Below are 15,451 nucleotides of genomic sequence, written 5' to 3'. Positions count from 1 at the left end.
ATCAAAAGGCAACAACTCTAATAAAGGTTTCTCCTTCACTCAACAAACCATTTGACAGTTTCCCTTTGGCTCTTAGAGAGACAACAAAGTGCCTTACCGTAATCCCTATACCTCCTTCTCCAGCTTTATCTCCCCCCAAGCTTCCTCTCACTCTCTCTATCCTGGCCACACTCATAGCCATCCTAAACTCTCACAGGCTGAGCCATTTGCAAAGAATGAATGTTCCTCCCTCTACCTCTTAACCTAATTAACTCCTAATCTCTCCTTAACTCTCAGTTCAAACATCATTCCCTTAAAGAAATTTACCCACCAAGGGTAAATCACTCTGTTACTAGCATTCTGCAGCTCTTGCCACAGTTGGAATTCTACACTTGTGTGATCATTGTTTAAAATTTGCCTCCTCACTATGGAAGAGCTCCTAAGGAAAAGTAATATTTTTATTTTTACTCACCATTATCTCCTAACGCTAGCATATGACTTCACCCCGTGTTCAATATGAATGTATAAATGAATGAGAAAAGGCTGATATGTTTCTGTAATTCCAGTGTATTTAAGCCATAACTGTCAACTGTGTAATCTTACACATCTTAGCCCTGACTACACACCTTACACACCTGTAAAAACATTAAAGAGTAAAGCTTGTTTTCCCACTGAGATAATATATTCCCTGATGTCCTAAATGGCATTATTTTCTTATTTTTATTATTTTCTCTTATTTTCAGGTACAGTGGATGACTCATATACTTGTTTGCAATTTCGGTGATTTTATTTTATCCTCATTACTATTTCATTTATAAATGCATGTAAACATCCCCCTGCATTTTCTCTCAAAATATCTTAGTCTACTACTATCCCTTTATAAAAGTGATTATGCTGCAAATTAATTCTAAATGTAAAAGATGAGTATCTACATTAGACTAAAACTACAATAGTTTAGCAACTATGCTATAACTATTGGGATACTAACTAAGCCATTTTACTCTTCAATCTAGAATCTCCTCCCTTCAAAACCTGGATAAGGCTCCTGAAATAAGAAGGAAAAAAATCTAAGAGCTCTAAAATAAATACACTGGAACAAGTCTCAAGCAGTATATGTGTTCTTAGTAAACTGACCCACATACTTTGAAATGACAGAAAAAGTGTCCTTATAGCCCCATCTCCAAAATGGTCACCTGTATTTCTTTAATTAAAAAAGTTCTCTCACAGAGCACAACTAGACTGACACACAGTGACTTCCTGGGTTTCCTGCAGAATGAGAAGTTTTACTAAAAATCTCTTTGAATCAACTAAGGAAGCTCACCTTGCATCAGAAGCAAAGTAATACTCCACTGCTTTTTCTTCCACCGGGAAAAGGCAGGTTGTGCTGTCCACACGAGAGAGATTGCAGCTTCCTTTCTTGTCTTTGCCTAAAGCATATAGTTAACATGAATTGGCAAACATGTAGAAAATCATGTCCAATGTAGAAATATGCATAATATTCTACAAAATCAAGAAAAAATCATAGCAACACAAAACAATTTTAGCAAATTTAAAAAGCCAAGTAGATCACCTTATTTCCATGCAATAAGCCAATAAGAACAGACAAAAAGTGTACAGTGAAGTAGCAACTATCAAAGAGTGCATGGCAGGTAAAAGTGCTACATTATGTTTTTTTAATATAATATTTATTTTCCAGGTAAAAGACAAGTAATTCCTTAATATTAACCGGTTTTTTTAATCAAAAGTATGTATAAATTAATTTTAACTTTATACAAAATGATCTTAACACATAAAAGTTTGTGTACCTATAATTATAACAAAATTACATTTAAAATATCAAAATTGTGCAACGAAAACTAAAATGAACACAGTGGCTCACGCCTGTAATCCTAGCACTTTGGAAGGCCGAGGCAGGTGAATCACTTGAGGTCAGGAGTTCAAGACCAGCCTAGCCAACATGGTGAAACCCCATCTCTACTGAAAATACAAAAATTGGCCAGACGTGGTGGCAGACGCCTATAATCCCAGCTACTTGGGAGGCTTAGGCAGGAGAATCACTTGAACCCAAGAAGTGGAGGTTGCAGTGAGCCGAAATCACACGCCATTGTACTCCAGCCTGGGCAACAGAGCAAAAACTGTCTCAAAAAAAAAAAAAAAAGAAAAGAAAAAGAAAATGAAGGCTAGTGGCAAATTAATTTTTATTGTATCATAACAAAACCTCACTAGATTTTAGCAGCAAGTCAGCATAACAAATCAAGTTGTAGTCTACACTAATTCTGATTTTAAAACAAAACAGATGCATATCACTCTCTAATCACGGTACATCATATGTGGCACCCACTGCTAGAGACAAAATTTATAAACCAAGAAACTCTCCTTTCTTCAACTTGGGTTTTCTTACACTTCCTTTAAGTCAGGATAAAGTAGGGTCTTTTTGCAAAGCTAATATCCTTTTAATTCTTGTATTTCAGAATTATGACACCTCTACTTAATTTGTCAAGACATTAATATTAACTTTTTCATCAAAACTGGAATGCTAAGGTTTTATAAATTGGTCTAATATAGGAAAAAAATCTATTAGTTGAAGACTACATAAATGTCCTAGAGACAAAAATGCACCTTTCTTCAAGGCCAGGACATAATAGAACTTAGAACTATGGACACAATAGCCAGAGAACATCACAAGTATACTTATAAAAACTGCTATTTCATCTATCCTCTTAAAATGCACATATAAAGACAGACTTGATAATTATTAGAAATGTACATTCAAATGTGCTATTTATCCTGAGCTGATCATTATACATTGTACACATGTATTGAAATATACACCACATAAATATATAATTATATATTAAAAATAAAAGCCAAAAAAAGTATATTCAAAGTTTTCCACCATCTGTGATTATTTGATATTTTAGTGATGAAAACAAAGTAACTTTTCCCATTCATATTTAACAGCAAAGATGCCAAACTGAAAAATAAATGTAAGATGACATCCAAGAAAAAGTAACATTATAGAAAAATAACATATTAGTGTTTGCCAGCGGCTGGGAATGAGACAAGGGTTGATGACAGAGGGCAGGTTGAGGGACCTTATTGAGTGATGAAATCGTTCTGTATCTTGATTGTGGTGGTAGTTATGCAATTTCGCATCTGACAAAATTGGTGAAACTACATGAAAAAGAGTAAATATTACTGTATGTTAAAAAACAGAGACCAGGCACAGTGGCTCATGCTTGTAATCCCAGCACTTTGGGAGGCCAAGGCGGGCAGATCACTTGAGGTCAGGAGTTCAAGACCAGACTGGCCAACATGGTGAAACCTCGTCTCTACTAAAAACACAAAAAATTAGCTGAGAGTGGTAGAGTACGCCTGTAGTCTCAGCTATTCCGGAGGCTGAGGTGGAAGAATCGCTTGAACCTGGGAGGTGGAGGTTGCAGTGAGGTGAGATTGTGCCATTGCACTCCAGCCTGGGTGACAGAGCACGACTTTGTCTCAAAAACAAAAACAAAAAAGTGAATTTAAAAACACATAAAAAGAGAGCTCAGCATTTAAAAAAAAAAAATGCGACCAGGTGTGGTGGCTCAGGACTGTAATCCCAGCACTTTGGGAGGCCGAGGTGGGCAGATCACCTGAGGTCAGGAGTTCGAGACTAGCCCGGCCAAAATGGCGAAACCCCATCTCTACTAAAAATATAAAAGTTAGCCGGGTGTGGTGGTGTGCACTGGTAGTCCCAGCTACTCTGGAGGCTGAGGCATGAGACTCGCTTGAACCCGGGAGGCAGAGGTTGCAGTGAGCCAAGATCACGTCACTGCACTCCAGCCTGGGCAACAGAACAAGACTGTTTCAAAAAATAAATAAATAAGGTAAAAAAAAATTTGAGATATCAATGTCTGTTTAAATGAAAAGAACACTTCTGGGCTGGGCACAGTGGCTCACACCTGTGATTTCAGCACTTTGGGAGGCTGAGGCAGGTGGATCACTTGACTCCAGGAGTTCAAGAACAGCCTGGGCAATATAGCAAGACTCCATTTGTACAAAAAATTTAAAGTTAGCTGGGAGCCAGGCACAGTGGCTCATTCCTGTAATCCCTGTAATTTAGGAGGTTGAGGTGGGAGGATCCCTTGAGCCCAAGAGTTTGAGACCAGCCTGGCCAACACAGCAAGACTTCCTTTTTACAAATAAAAAAATTGGCTGGGGGTGGTGGCACATGCCGGTGGTCCCAGCTACTCAAGAGGCTGAGGTGGGAGAATCACTTGAGCCTAGGCAGCCAAGGCTGAAGTGAGCCATGACGAAGCCACTGCACTCCAGCCTGGCTGAGAGAGCAAAACCCTGGCTAAAAATAAGAATTAGCTGGGCGTGATGGCACACACTTGTAGTACTAGCTATTTGAGAGGCTGAGGCAAGAGGGTCCACCTAAGCCCAAGAGTTCGAAATTGCAGTGAGGTATGACCATACCACTGCACTGCACTCCAGCCTGGGCAACAGAGCAAGACCCTGTCTCCCCCTGCCGCTCTATAAAAAAAGTAATACGGAAAGTTACATCGAAGTAAATAAATAAGAAAAACAAAAAATAAACTTTACACATAAACAATATAAAAGAACAATCACTACAAATTCAAATAAAGCCAATCAAGATAGCAAATGTAAATCCAACAGTAATATGTCATGTACAAAAAATAAAGACCACTTAAACATATTTCAGTTAAAAGTTAGCCTAAATGATTCAAATAACTACCACTTAGTCAATCTATAATAACCTAGCACACAATGCTCTCTTCCTAATCTAAGCATATATCCTACATGATTTTAAAACAAAGGAAAAAATAATTTACAATTTCAACTATTTTCTCAAATTTCAGAAATTTTAATGAAATTATTAAAAGCACTTTCTAAATGCCAAAAGCAGACACGCAAAATATACTCTGCAAATTAGAAAAATGTCAAAATATGCTTCCCCACAAAATAAGCACATTTTTAGAGGCCCAGCACATTCATTCACTCCAAGAACAAAAGAATTAGTAAAGAATAAACAAAAGAGGATAAGATCCTCCCCATCCATGCAGAGTGCGTTTCCCACCTCTTTCTCCCTGTGATCCCCACCGTGTGAATTTTGATCCAATCTGAGTCCTAGCTAAGGATACACAACAGAAAAAAATTCTAATCATCAGAGAACTCACAAAAACAAATCTTTTTCATGTCTAGACAGAACTATATACACATGTGCATCTGACCAAAGAGCCATTTATTCCAACTTAAGGAAAATAATTCTTCATATCTACTGCACTGCATTTGTAGAGGTAATTTTACCTGTTCTGTAGAGTATAGGAATGTGATCAGTAGAAAGTTTATGTTCACTCCGTACACCAATCAACAGAGGGCTACCTCGCCTGTAAATTGCAAAAGCAGTTAGAATTAAACCATTTTTATAAATAATGGACTAATGACATAAAATTTAATGGGCCAATACTCTTCAAATGTTTAAATTATCCTCCCCAAGCTCAACTTCAGATATAAGAACTAGATAAAAAGAATTTTTAAAAAAAATCTGTATTGGGCCAGGTGCAATGGCTCACACCCGTAATCCCAGCACTTCAGGAGGCCTAGGCAGGCAGATCACTTAAGCCCAGGAGTTCAAGACCACTCTGGGAAACACGGCAAAACCCCGTCTCCTAATTAGCCAGGTGTGATGGCACGTGCCTGCAGTCTCAGCTACTCGGAAGGCTGAGTTAGAAGGATTGCCTGAGCCTGGGAGGTGAAGGTTGCAGTGAGCCAAGATCGCGCCACTGCACTCCAGCCTGGATGACAGAACGAGATCCTATATCCAAAAAATTCTCTATCGGGGTCAGCAAACTGACCTGCAGCCCCAGGGTTTATTTTTGTAAATAAACGGTTTTTGTTTATTTGTTTGTTTTTTGACAACGGCCTTGCTCTGTCTCCCAGGCTAGAGTGCAGTGGTGCAATCACAGCTCACTGCAGCCTTGACCTCCTGGCCTCAAGTGATCCCCTTGCCTCAGCCTCCTGAGTAGCTGGGACTACAGGCATGCACCACCACACCCAGCTAAATTTTTTATTTTTTATAGAGATGGGGTTTTGTCATGTTGCCTAGGCTGATCTGGAACTCCTGGGGTCAAGCAATCCACCCACCTCAGCCTCCCAAAGTGCTGGGATTACAGGCATGAGTCACCATGCCCAGCCTAATACAGGTTTTTGGTGTTTTTTTAATTATTTCTTTTCTTAATTGACAAATAAAAATTGCATTAAATACAGTTATTTTGGAACATACCCATGCCCATTCTTTTACTTATTTTCTGCAGCTGCTTTCACACTACAACTGCAAAGTTGAGTAGTTGCTACAGAGGCTACATGGTCCAGAAAGCCTAAAATAGTTACTATCCAGCCCACTCCAGAAAACTTGCCAACACCTGTTCTGTAACAATGTATTTTAATTTTTTTCCTTTGTAATGTTAACGGGAACCTTCCTTTCAATTGTACACAGAATGCCAATATATGAAAGTGTAGCACCTTCTCCTTAGTCACCCTGTTTTCAGATTAAAAATATCTCTCTTACCATAATATCTTAGGGCACCTCACTTAGGACTTCATGATCAGGCCTAAATATCCTAGCAAGAAGTAGTGATGGTACAATTATCTAGGAATCTGTCTAGAATATATGTTTCAAAAAATACAGAAAAAGCTAATATTTTAACTTTATTAGATAATATTCAATATCCAAATTCACAAAGTAACCTCGGTGCGCCCAACAAAGACAAAAGGCCAATTAAATGCCAAAATATATTTGCTTTTTTTTTTTTTTCTTTTTTTTTCAGAAGGAGTCTCGCTCTGTAGGCCAGGCTGGAGTGCAGTGGCATGATCTCGGCTCACTGAAACCTCTTGCCTCCTGGGTTCAAGCGATTCTCCTTGCCTCAGCCTCCCGAGTAGCTGGGATTACAGGCATGTGCTACCACACCTGGCTAATTTTTGTATACTTAGTAGAGACGGGGTTTCGCCATGTTGGCCTGGCTGGTCTCAAACTCCTGACCTCAGAAGATCCGCCTGCCTCGACCTCCCAAAATGCTAGGATTACAGGTGTGAGCCACAGTGCCCGGCCTGTATTTGCTTTCTTCACGGATTCTGTTAAATGGAAGAGTGGTAAGCAACAGACAAGAAGGAGCATGTGAAAATATGCTCACATGAATATATCTAATAAAGGGCAGAGCCTTTATAATAAAGGGTCATGTATAGTCTACGAAGAATAAACATGTAACTCAAATATGTTGAAATGCATTAGTCATTGTTAGAGTTATATGTACCTTGTGCCAACTGCTTGCCCGGGAAAATGAACACTTTTAAACACGAGTGCAAAAGCACCTTCCTAGGGAGGGAAAAAAATCCATTAGCACTATTTACTATAATCAATGATCAAGTCAGAAATGCCTAGAACATACTGGCTTCAGCACAGAAATTTTTTGTTCACACAAATGCTCTTTTGTACCAGTTTATAAACAAGTCTAAAGTTTAAGTAAACACTTACTCCTAAGATTTGGTATATCCAAGACCCACATTTTTTTTTTTTTGAGATGGAGTCTCACTCTGTGACCAGGCTGGGGTGCAGTGGCACGATCTCGGCTCACCGCAACCCCCAACTCCCTGGTTCAAGTGATTCTCCTGCCTCAGCCTCCCGAGTAGCTGGGATTACAGGCATGCACCCCCACGCCCAGCTAATTTTTGTATTTTTAATAGAGACAGGATTTCACCATGTTGGCCAGGATGGTCTCCATCTCTTGACCTCGTGATCTGCCCACCACGGCCTCCCAAAGTGCTGGGATTACAGGCGTGAGCCACCACGCGCAGCCAAGACCCACTTTTTTAACCAAGCCTACACCCAAAATATGCTCAATAGATAACAACTACAAAAATAGATCATTTAAAAACTCATCCTTTCTACAGGCTATGAACACTTCTGAACCTATATATCCTATCTCTATCATCTACCTATCTATATCGTCATAATACTATGAATTATCAGAGGAACGACAGAATTAGAAAAGATCCTAAGATCAAAATCCAAAACCTATTCTCTGCCCTAGTAATTGTACACCACTGTTAACTTCCACTCTTTCTGACCTTGATATTAGAGATATAAATATATACAATTATTAACATGCACACCATACAACTCCATCAACCCGAATCCTCAGGGACAGGGCTTACAGGAATCAAGAACAGATAAAAGAGGAACATGAAGTAGGAGAGGGAAGAACCACCTTGGAACACAAACTGGATTATACAATGAATAAAAGGCAAAGCCTATTAGAAACGAGAAAAGGCTGGGAAGGCACACTACTCCACTCTGCCTTGGGTAAAGGGAAGGAATAGGCCTCTACATTCTCCATCTTCCTGCTTCCTCTTTTTGCTACAGATATAAGATTTGGGTGCAGGTGGGAGAGAAGTGAGGGTTGGATCGTATTTGGGAAGTAAAGGACTTTTAAGTGGGAAAGCTAGAGTTATGAGTGGGGAAGGGAAATGTAGGTATCACTATGGATTTGGACATTTGTAGATCTTTGATGTCTTTAATCTTTAATTAGGAATGTTGGATGGAATCAAAAAGAATACTGATTTTCTCATGGGCTTGGAAATGCTTTTCTATAGAAGTTCAGAGCCAAGGGAAAGTCCCCAAAAGGAAAAATAAGTAGTTGACTTTGTTGGCTCAGAGACAAGCAGGCATTATCCCAGAAAATAAACTGTGGTAGCTGTGAAGCTACTATTGGGCTAAGTTATTGGTTGAGAAGAACACTTGGATGAGCAAGAAGCAAGGGAATAACTAATCCTCCATTGTGTGTACTGTGTACATGTCCACGTGTGGTGCATATGGATGTGTGCATATATGCATAGTTTTTAGACACACTTTGATTTTGGATTATTTTTCATTTTCATGACATTAAACCAGAATGAAGTAAGCAGAATTTTAAGTGGAGGGTGGGGGGGAATCAATAAATCAATCAGTTTCTCAAAATTATTCAACTTGAATAGTTATGAGAAATAAAAGCCAAAAATAAAAAAATAGCACAGTTCCTGCTTATCAAACTTAATTTCCAGAAAGTTTCTCGGGATTAATGTTGGCATAATTATCTTTAAAAGTGTGGCTTAATACCAATTGTTGGATAACTCTCTCCACCAAGGTAGTAAAGCTGGTATCTTGACTTTCCCGATTGTCATACATATACTTAACGAGCTTGGCAATTGTCTCTGTGTCTGTTTCAGATTCGAAGTCATAGCCTTTGCTTTCCTGTAAGTAGAAAGAAAAAAAAGATACAATTAAAGAAATATTAATGATTAAAAAAACCTTTTCTACAGAATTGTTCCGTCAAAATGCCACTAATTTCTAATATTCTTTGAACAGCATATCCCATTATTCAAAATTAAAGTCACCAGCTGATCAGTGACTCCAAAACAGTGTGGTATTCTGTTTAACTGAACATACACTTAACTTACTGTCTAATAAATAGCCATTAGCTGTATGTGGCTATTTCAATTTAATTAAAATTAAATAAAATTTAAAATTCAGTTCCTCAGTCATACTAGCTCAACAACCACATGTAGACAGTGGCTACTATACTGAATAGCCCAGATACACTGTCTTCCAACACTGGAGAAAGTTCAACTGAACAGCCCTAAGAAAGCACTCACGCAGGTCAGCACTATGACCACTACTATACAGTATATAGCTATTTACGACATAAAACTTTCATTTAATTTGTCCTGATTCTTCTTGTATTAACATATCCTAGGAACTTTAAAGCATGACAATCTCTCAGAATGCAAAAAATGTCTCCACAAAATTCCAATTTTATTTGAGCCTTTTGTCATGTATATTACAGTCAAATGCTAATCATTTCCTTTTCATATTAAAAAACAGAATTGTTCCACTGTTAGCAAAGAAAAGTCCAATAAACCACCATGCCCTTGGAATTGTCCAAGAAATTACTTGATGACACACATATGGTGTTTGTTGCACATCCCAACAACCGACCCCAATGCTCTCGTTAGAAGTATTCTCAAAGACTGGGGTCTTTTGAGGTCACCTTACTTACCAAAAACTTTTTCAAGTCTTTGTAGTTGGTGATGATTCCATTGTGAATAACGATAAATTCTAAAAGAGGTAAAAGTGTTGAAGACAAAAAAGTTAGAAGTCTGATAAACCTAAAATAGCTATTACTCTAACTGGATTTTTCTCAAGTCAAAAATTTTTAACATGCTATATACTATTTATGTTATTTATAACATAATTACATCTACTTCTCATTACCAGATTATCATCAGGTAGATCAGCAGCATTGTTTATGTGGCATAGCTGAAGCAAACAGTGCAGGGGAGGTGGGTACAGTGGGGAAATAAACAGGAAGCCTAGAGATAACAATTTCAGTTGTGGCTAAACTAGTAATCAAATGTTACCATGTGAAAGGAGCAAGTGTATTGGGTCTGTTGCCTCATTTGCAAAATGAGAGAGCTGAACTAAATATTCTTCTTATTTCTCTGTTCATTCATTCTTGAGTAAAAGTTTAAAGAGAAGTCCTTTCAAACTAAAACAATAATCTGATTTACACTAAATGAATTTAAGAACTAGAACTAAGGAATTTGCTAAGAAAAACCAATCAGTTCTATAGTTAAATTTATTTGTTTGAGATCCAAATAAGTCATAGAATGTCAGAAAAATAAATGTTAAAATATCATTCCAAGAGAAGATAGACATGATCTCGGGATAATTTTCATCTTTTTTAACTAACTTTGAAAACTGTAAGAACAGATAATCAAGAGTTGACAATATCATTATTTGTAGCGACTGCTGGTACATAAAAACTACCAATCCGGCTGAGCACGGTGGCTCATGCCTGTAATCCCAGCACTTTGAGAGGTCGAGATGGGCGGACCACCTGAGGTCAGGAGTTTGAGACCATCCTGTTCAACATGGCGAAACCCTGTCTCTACTAAAAATACAAAACATTAGCCAGGCGTGGTGGCACGTGCCTGTAAACCCAGCTACTCGGGAGGCTGAGGCAGGAGAATCGCTTGAATCTGGGAGGCAGAGGTTGCAGTGAGCCGAGATCCCACCACTGCATTCCAGCCTGGGCAACAGAGTGAGATTCTGTCTCAAAAAAAAAAAAAAAAATCCTACCAATCCTGGATTTATTATTCAGAGTTCATTTCAGTTGGGAGAAAAATTACTGCTAAATTAAATTTTATATGAAATTATCAAAATATTGTTTTTTTTTTTTTTGGAGACACGATGTTGCTCTGTCACCAAGCTGGAGTACAGTGGCTCAATCATGACTCACTGCAGCCTTAAACTCCTGGGCTCAGGTGATTCTTCCACATCAGCCTTCCAAGCAGCTGGGATTACAGCTGCTTACACCACACTCAACTAATTTTTTTATTTTTCTGTAGAGAGAGTCTCACTATGTTGCCCAGGCTAGTCTCCTGAGCTGAAGCAATCCTCCCACTTCATCCTTCCAGTGTCTTGAGATTACAGACATGAGCCACTATGCCAGGCCAAAATGTTCTTTTTTCTTTTCTGAGACAAAGTCTTGCTCTGTCACCCAGACTGGAGTGAAGTGGCACGATCTCGGCTCACTGCAACCTCCACCTCTTGGGTTCCAGCGATTCTCCTGGCTCAGCCTCTCAAGTAGCTGGGATTACAGGTGCATGCCACCATACCCAGCTAATTTTTGTATTTTTAATAGAGACGGGGTTTTGCCATATTGGTCAGGCTGGCCTCCAACTCCTAATTTCAGGTGATCCACCTGCCTTGACCTCCCAAAGTGCTAGGATTACAGGCATGAGTCACCACACCTGGCCCCCAACAATGTTCTTAATATACACAAAGATCTGATATTTTGGCTGACAGTAATTAGAAACCAAATAATAAACATTTTCACTAGATTTTTTAGAGATGATAGCAACCACAAAAATAAATTTATAAAAAAACTTGCCGGGTGCAGTGGCTCATGCCTGTAATCCCAGCATTCTGGGGGGCTGAGATAGATGGATCACCTGAGCTCAGGAGTTCGAGACCAGCCTAGCCAACATGGTGAAACCTTGTCTCTACTAAAAATACAAAAAATTGCCAGGCATGGTGTCAGGCGCCTGTAATCCCAGCTACTTGGGAGGCTTGAGGCAGAAGAATCATTGAATCCAGGAGGCAGAGGTTGCAGTGGGCGGAAAGCATGCCATTGCACTCCAGCCTTGGCGAAAGAGCGAGATTCCTTCTCAAAAAAAAAAAAAAAACTTCATGCTAGAACAAAGAGATTAATAAACAGCTAATTTAAAGGTCTTAACTTAAAGCCAAATTCTCAAAACATAATCTAGATGTAAGTTTTCGGGAATCTTTCATAAAGGCCTTGTCAGTGTCAAAAGTCTAAATTATTGCTAGCATTATGATCAAATTCAATAGTAAGTATTGAAGCACAAGAAGCCTAAATAGGCAGCTTCTGGGTGCAATGGTTCATGCCTGTAATCTCAGCACTTTGGGAGGCTGAGGTGGGAAGATTACTTGAGTCCAGAAATTTGTAACCAGCCTGGGCAACAAAGCAAGACCCCTATCTCTACAAAAATAAAATAAATTAGCTGGGTGTGGTGGTGCAAGCCTGTGATCCTAGCTACTCAGGAGGCTAAGGCAGGAAGATCACTTGTGCCCAAGAATTTGAGGTTACAGTGAGCTATGATCCCACCACTGTACCCAGCCTGGGTGGAGGAGTGAGACCCTGTCTCTAAAATAAAAGGAAAAAAAATGGGGAGGGATAAATACACACATACACACCTTTGTATGTATTCTGTATGTATTTGCTTATTTTTTTTAAATGAAAGAACAGACTCAATAATTGGTGAATGTTACCTACAAGGGGAATAAGAGGAAACAGAAGAGTCTAGACTTGTTTTGTTGAGACAGTCTCACTCTGTCACCCAGGCTGAAGTGCAATGGGGCAATCATGGCTCACTGCAGCCTCAACCCCCAGGTTCAGGTGATCCTCCTGCCTCAGCCTCCTGAGTAGCTGGGACTATGGGCGCATGCCACCATCAAGCTAATTTTTGTATTTTCTGTAGGCACAGGGTTTTGCCATGTTGCTCATGCTGGTCTCAAACTCCTGGGCTCAGGCAATCCCTCCATCTCAGCCTTTCAAAGTGCTGGGTAGACTTCTTTTAGTGTGTCTTATTTTAAAGATGTGACTTCAGAATTATGTAAATATTTTAAATAATTATAAATAACATTTATTTTTAAAGAATATCAATCCTTAAAAATAAAAAATAGGCCAGGTACAGTGGCTCACTCCTGTAATCCCAGCACTTTAGGAGGCTGAGGTGGGCGGATCACAAGGTCAGGAGATCGAGACCATCCTGGCTAATACAGTGAAATGCCGTCTCTACTAAAAATACAAAAAATTACCCGGGTGTAGTGGCACACACCTGTAGTCCCAGCTACTTGGGAGGCTGAGGCAGGAGAATTGCTTGAACCTGGAAGGTGGAGGTTGCAGTGAGCCCATATCACACCACTGCACTCCAGCCTGGGCGACACAGCGAGACTTCGTCTCAAAAAATAATAATAAAAATTAAAAAAAATTTTCTAAAACATATTAAAGTAACACGTAGCACAACTGCATGGAGAAAGACTATTCCAAGTAACTCTAAAACACAGTAATTTGATTATACATTTCTAGAGAGATATGCCCTAAGGACAAAACCGATAACAGAAGTTCTCAGCCAGGAGCAGTGGTTCATGCCTATAATCCCAGCACTTTGGGAGGCCGAGACGGGAGGATCACTTGAGGTCAGGAGCTCAAGACCAGCCTGGTCAACACAGTGAAACCCCGTCTCTACTAAAAATACAAAAATTAGCCAGGCATGGTGGACAGACAGGGTCTCATTCTGTTGTCCAGGTTGGAGGGCAATGGCATGAGGTGTGACCACGGCTCACTGCAGCCTCTACCTCCTGGGCTTAAACGATCCTCCCACCTCAGTCTCCCGAGTAGCTGAGACTACAAGCATGCACCACAATGCCTAACTTATTTTTTTATTTTCTGTAGAGACAGGGTCTCACTATGTTGCCAGGGCTGATCGTGAACTCCTGGACTCAAGCAATCCTCCCAACTCAGGCTCCCAAAGTGCTGGGATTACAGGCATGAGCCAGCACTCTCAGCTCCGTATGCTCTCTACTACTTCTGAATGTTAGAAATTTTCCAGATGAAAAATAATTAAAATAATGAAAATCTAAGAGCCTTCATTCTGCCCCCATTATTAGGTTTCCACAATCATTCCAAAGCACAAAAAATCTTTCCATACCATTATTTTTATCAGAGCGCTGGGGGTGGCTATTGACAGGACTGGGTTCTCCATGTGTTGCCCAACGGGTATGAGCTATTCCAAGGTGTACATCAAATTCTATATCCAAATCCATATCTTGTTGCTCTGAAGAATATGAAAAGAAAAATTTCAATATTAAATCATGCTGCAGAGATAATGCTATAAGCTATATTTAAATACAATTATTACAATGCTGCTCTCTTGGAATATACAATCACTGAAACTAAAGATCAGGCATATTCAAATTAGTGATTAAAAGACTTAGGAGGCAGGGTGCAGTGGCTCACGCCTGTAATCCCAGCACTGTGGGAGGCCGAGGCAGGTGGATCACCTGAGGTCAGGAGTTCAAGATCAGTCTGGCCAACATGGGGAAACCCCATCTCTACTAAAAATACAAAAATTGGCCAGGCATGGTGGCACGAGCCTGTAGTCCTGGCTACTCCGGAGGCAGAGGCAGGATAATCGCTTGAACCCAGGAGGCAGAGGTTGCAGTGAGCTGAGATCATGCCACTGCACTCCAGCCTGGGCAACAGAGCGAGACTCCATCTCAAAAAAAAAAAAAAAAAAAAAAAGACTTAGGAACACATTGTAGGTCTGTATCAAGACATCTCATGTACCTAGTAAATTTACACACCTACTATATACCCACAAAAATTAAAAATAAAGATAAATAAAGATTTAGGAGTTTATGCAACTGAAATATTAAAGGCAAATGGTTTCAATAACAACCAAAAAACTAATACAGAGTTAAAGCAAACATGACAAAATTTTAATAACAGATAAAGTTAGGTGAAGTATATATAGGTAATAATGTACTATTCTTTCAAGTTTCCTGGAGATACAAATACTCAAGAGTTAAGGACAAAATTAATGTAATCTTTTAAATCTATATTTAATTCTTGCCTTAAAAAGTCATTATCAATTTAATTAAACATGTAAAAATAAATTCATTTTCCCAATGACACACAACCTTATGACTGCAATTTCTTTGGTCTCTGGTGAGTGTACACACGTCTCACAATATAAACTGCAACTATGGAGTGCCTCCAAAATCAAATAGGTATTTGAGAACCGAGCAATGCTATGAAAGTATGGGGCTACTGGGAAATCGGCA

General features: G+C 39.3%; 1 protein-coding gene across 2 annotated transcripts in view; it reads right to left on the bottom strand.

Annotated features, from left to right (window-relative positions):
- Positions 1 to 15,451, bottom strand: part of GFPT1 (glutamine--fructose-6-phosphate transaminase 1) — a 61,935-nt gene that overhangs the window by 23,802 nt on the left and 22,682 nt on the right. For both annotated transcript variants that reach the window (XM_004029357.5, XM_063695830.1), the window contains exons 4-9: positions 14,317 to 14,442; positions 10,077 to 10,135; positions 9,137 to 9,271; positions 7,296 to 7,357; positions 5,293 to 5,372; positions 1,301 to 1,406 (exon numbers count right to left, since the gene is read on the bottom strand). In XM_004029357.5, the coding sequence (XP_004029406.1) occupies positions 1,301 to 1,406; positions 5,293 to 5,372; positions 7,296 to 7,357; positions 9,137 to 9,271; positions 10,077 to 10,135; positions 14,317 to 14,442 (568 nt within the window). The remainder of the gene's footprint in view (positions 1 to 1,300; positions 1,407 to 5,292; positions 5,373 to 7,295; positions 7,358 to 9,136; positions 9,272 to 10,076; positions 10,136 to 14,316; positions 14,443 to 15,451) is intronic.

The sequence above is a fragment of the Gorilla gorilla genome, chromosome 12 (assembly GCF_029281585.2).
Source record: "Gorilla gorilla gorilla isolate KB3781 chromosome 12, NHGRI_mGorGor1-v2.1_pri, whole genome shotgun sequence".
In the NCBI taxonomy this organism is placed as follows: Eukaryota; Metazoa; Chordata; class Mammalia; order Primates; family Hominidae; genus Gorilla; species Gorilla gorilla.
This window is presented reverse-complemented; position numbering and strand designations above follow the sequence as displayed.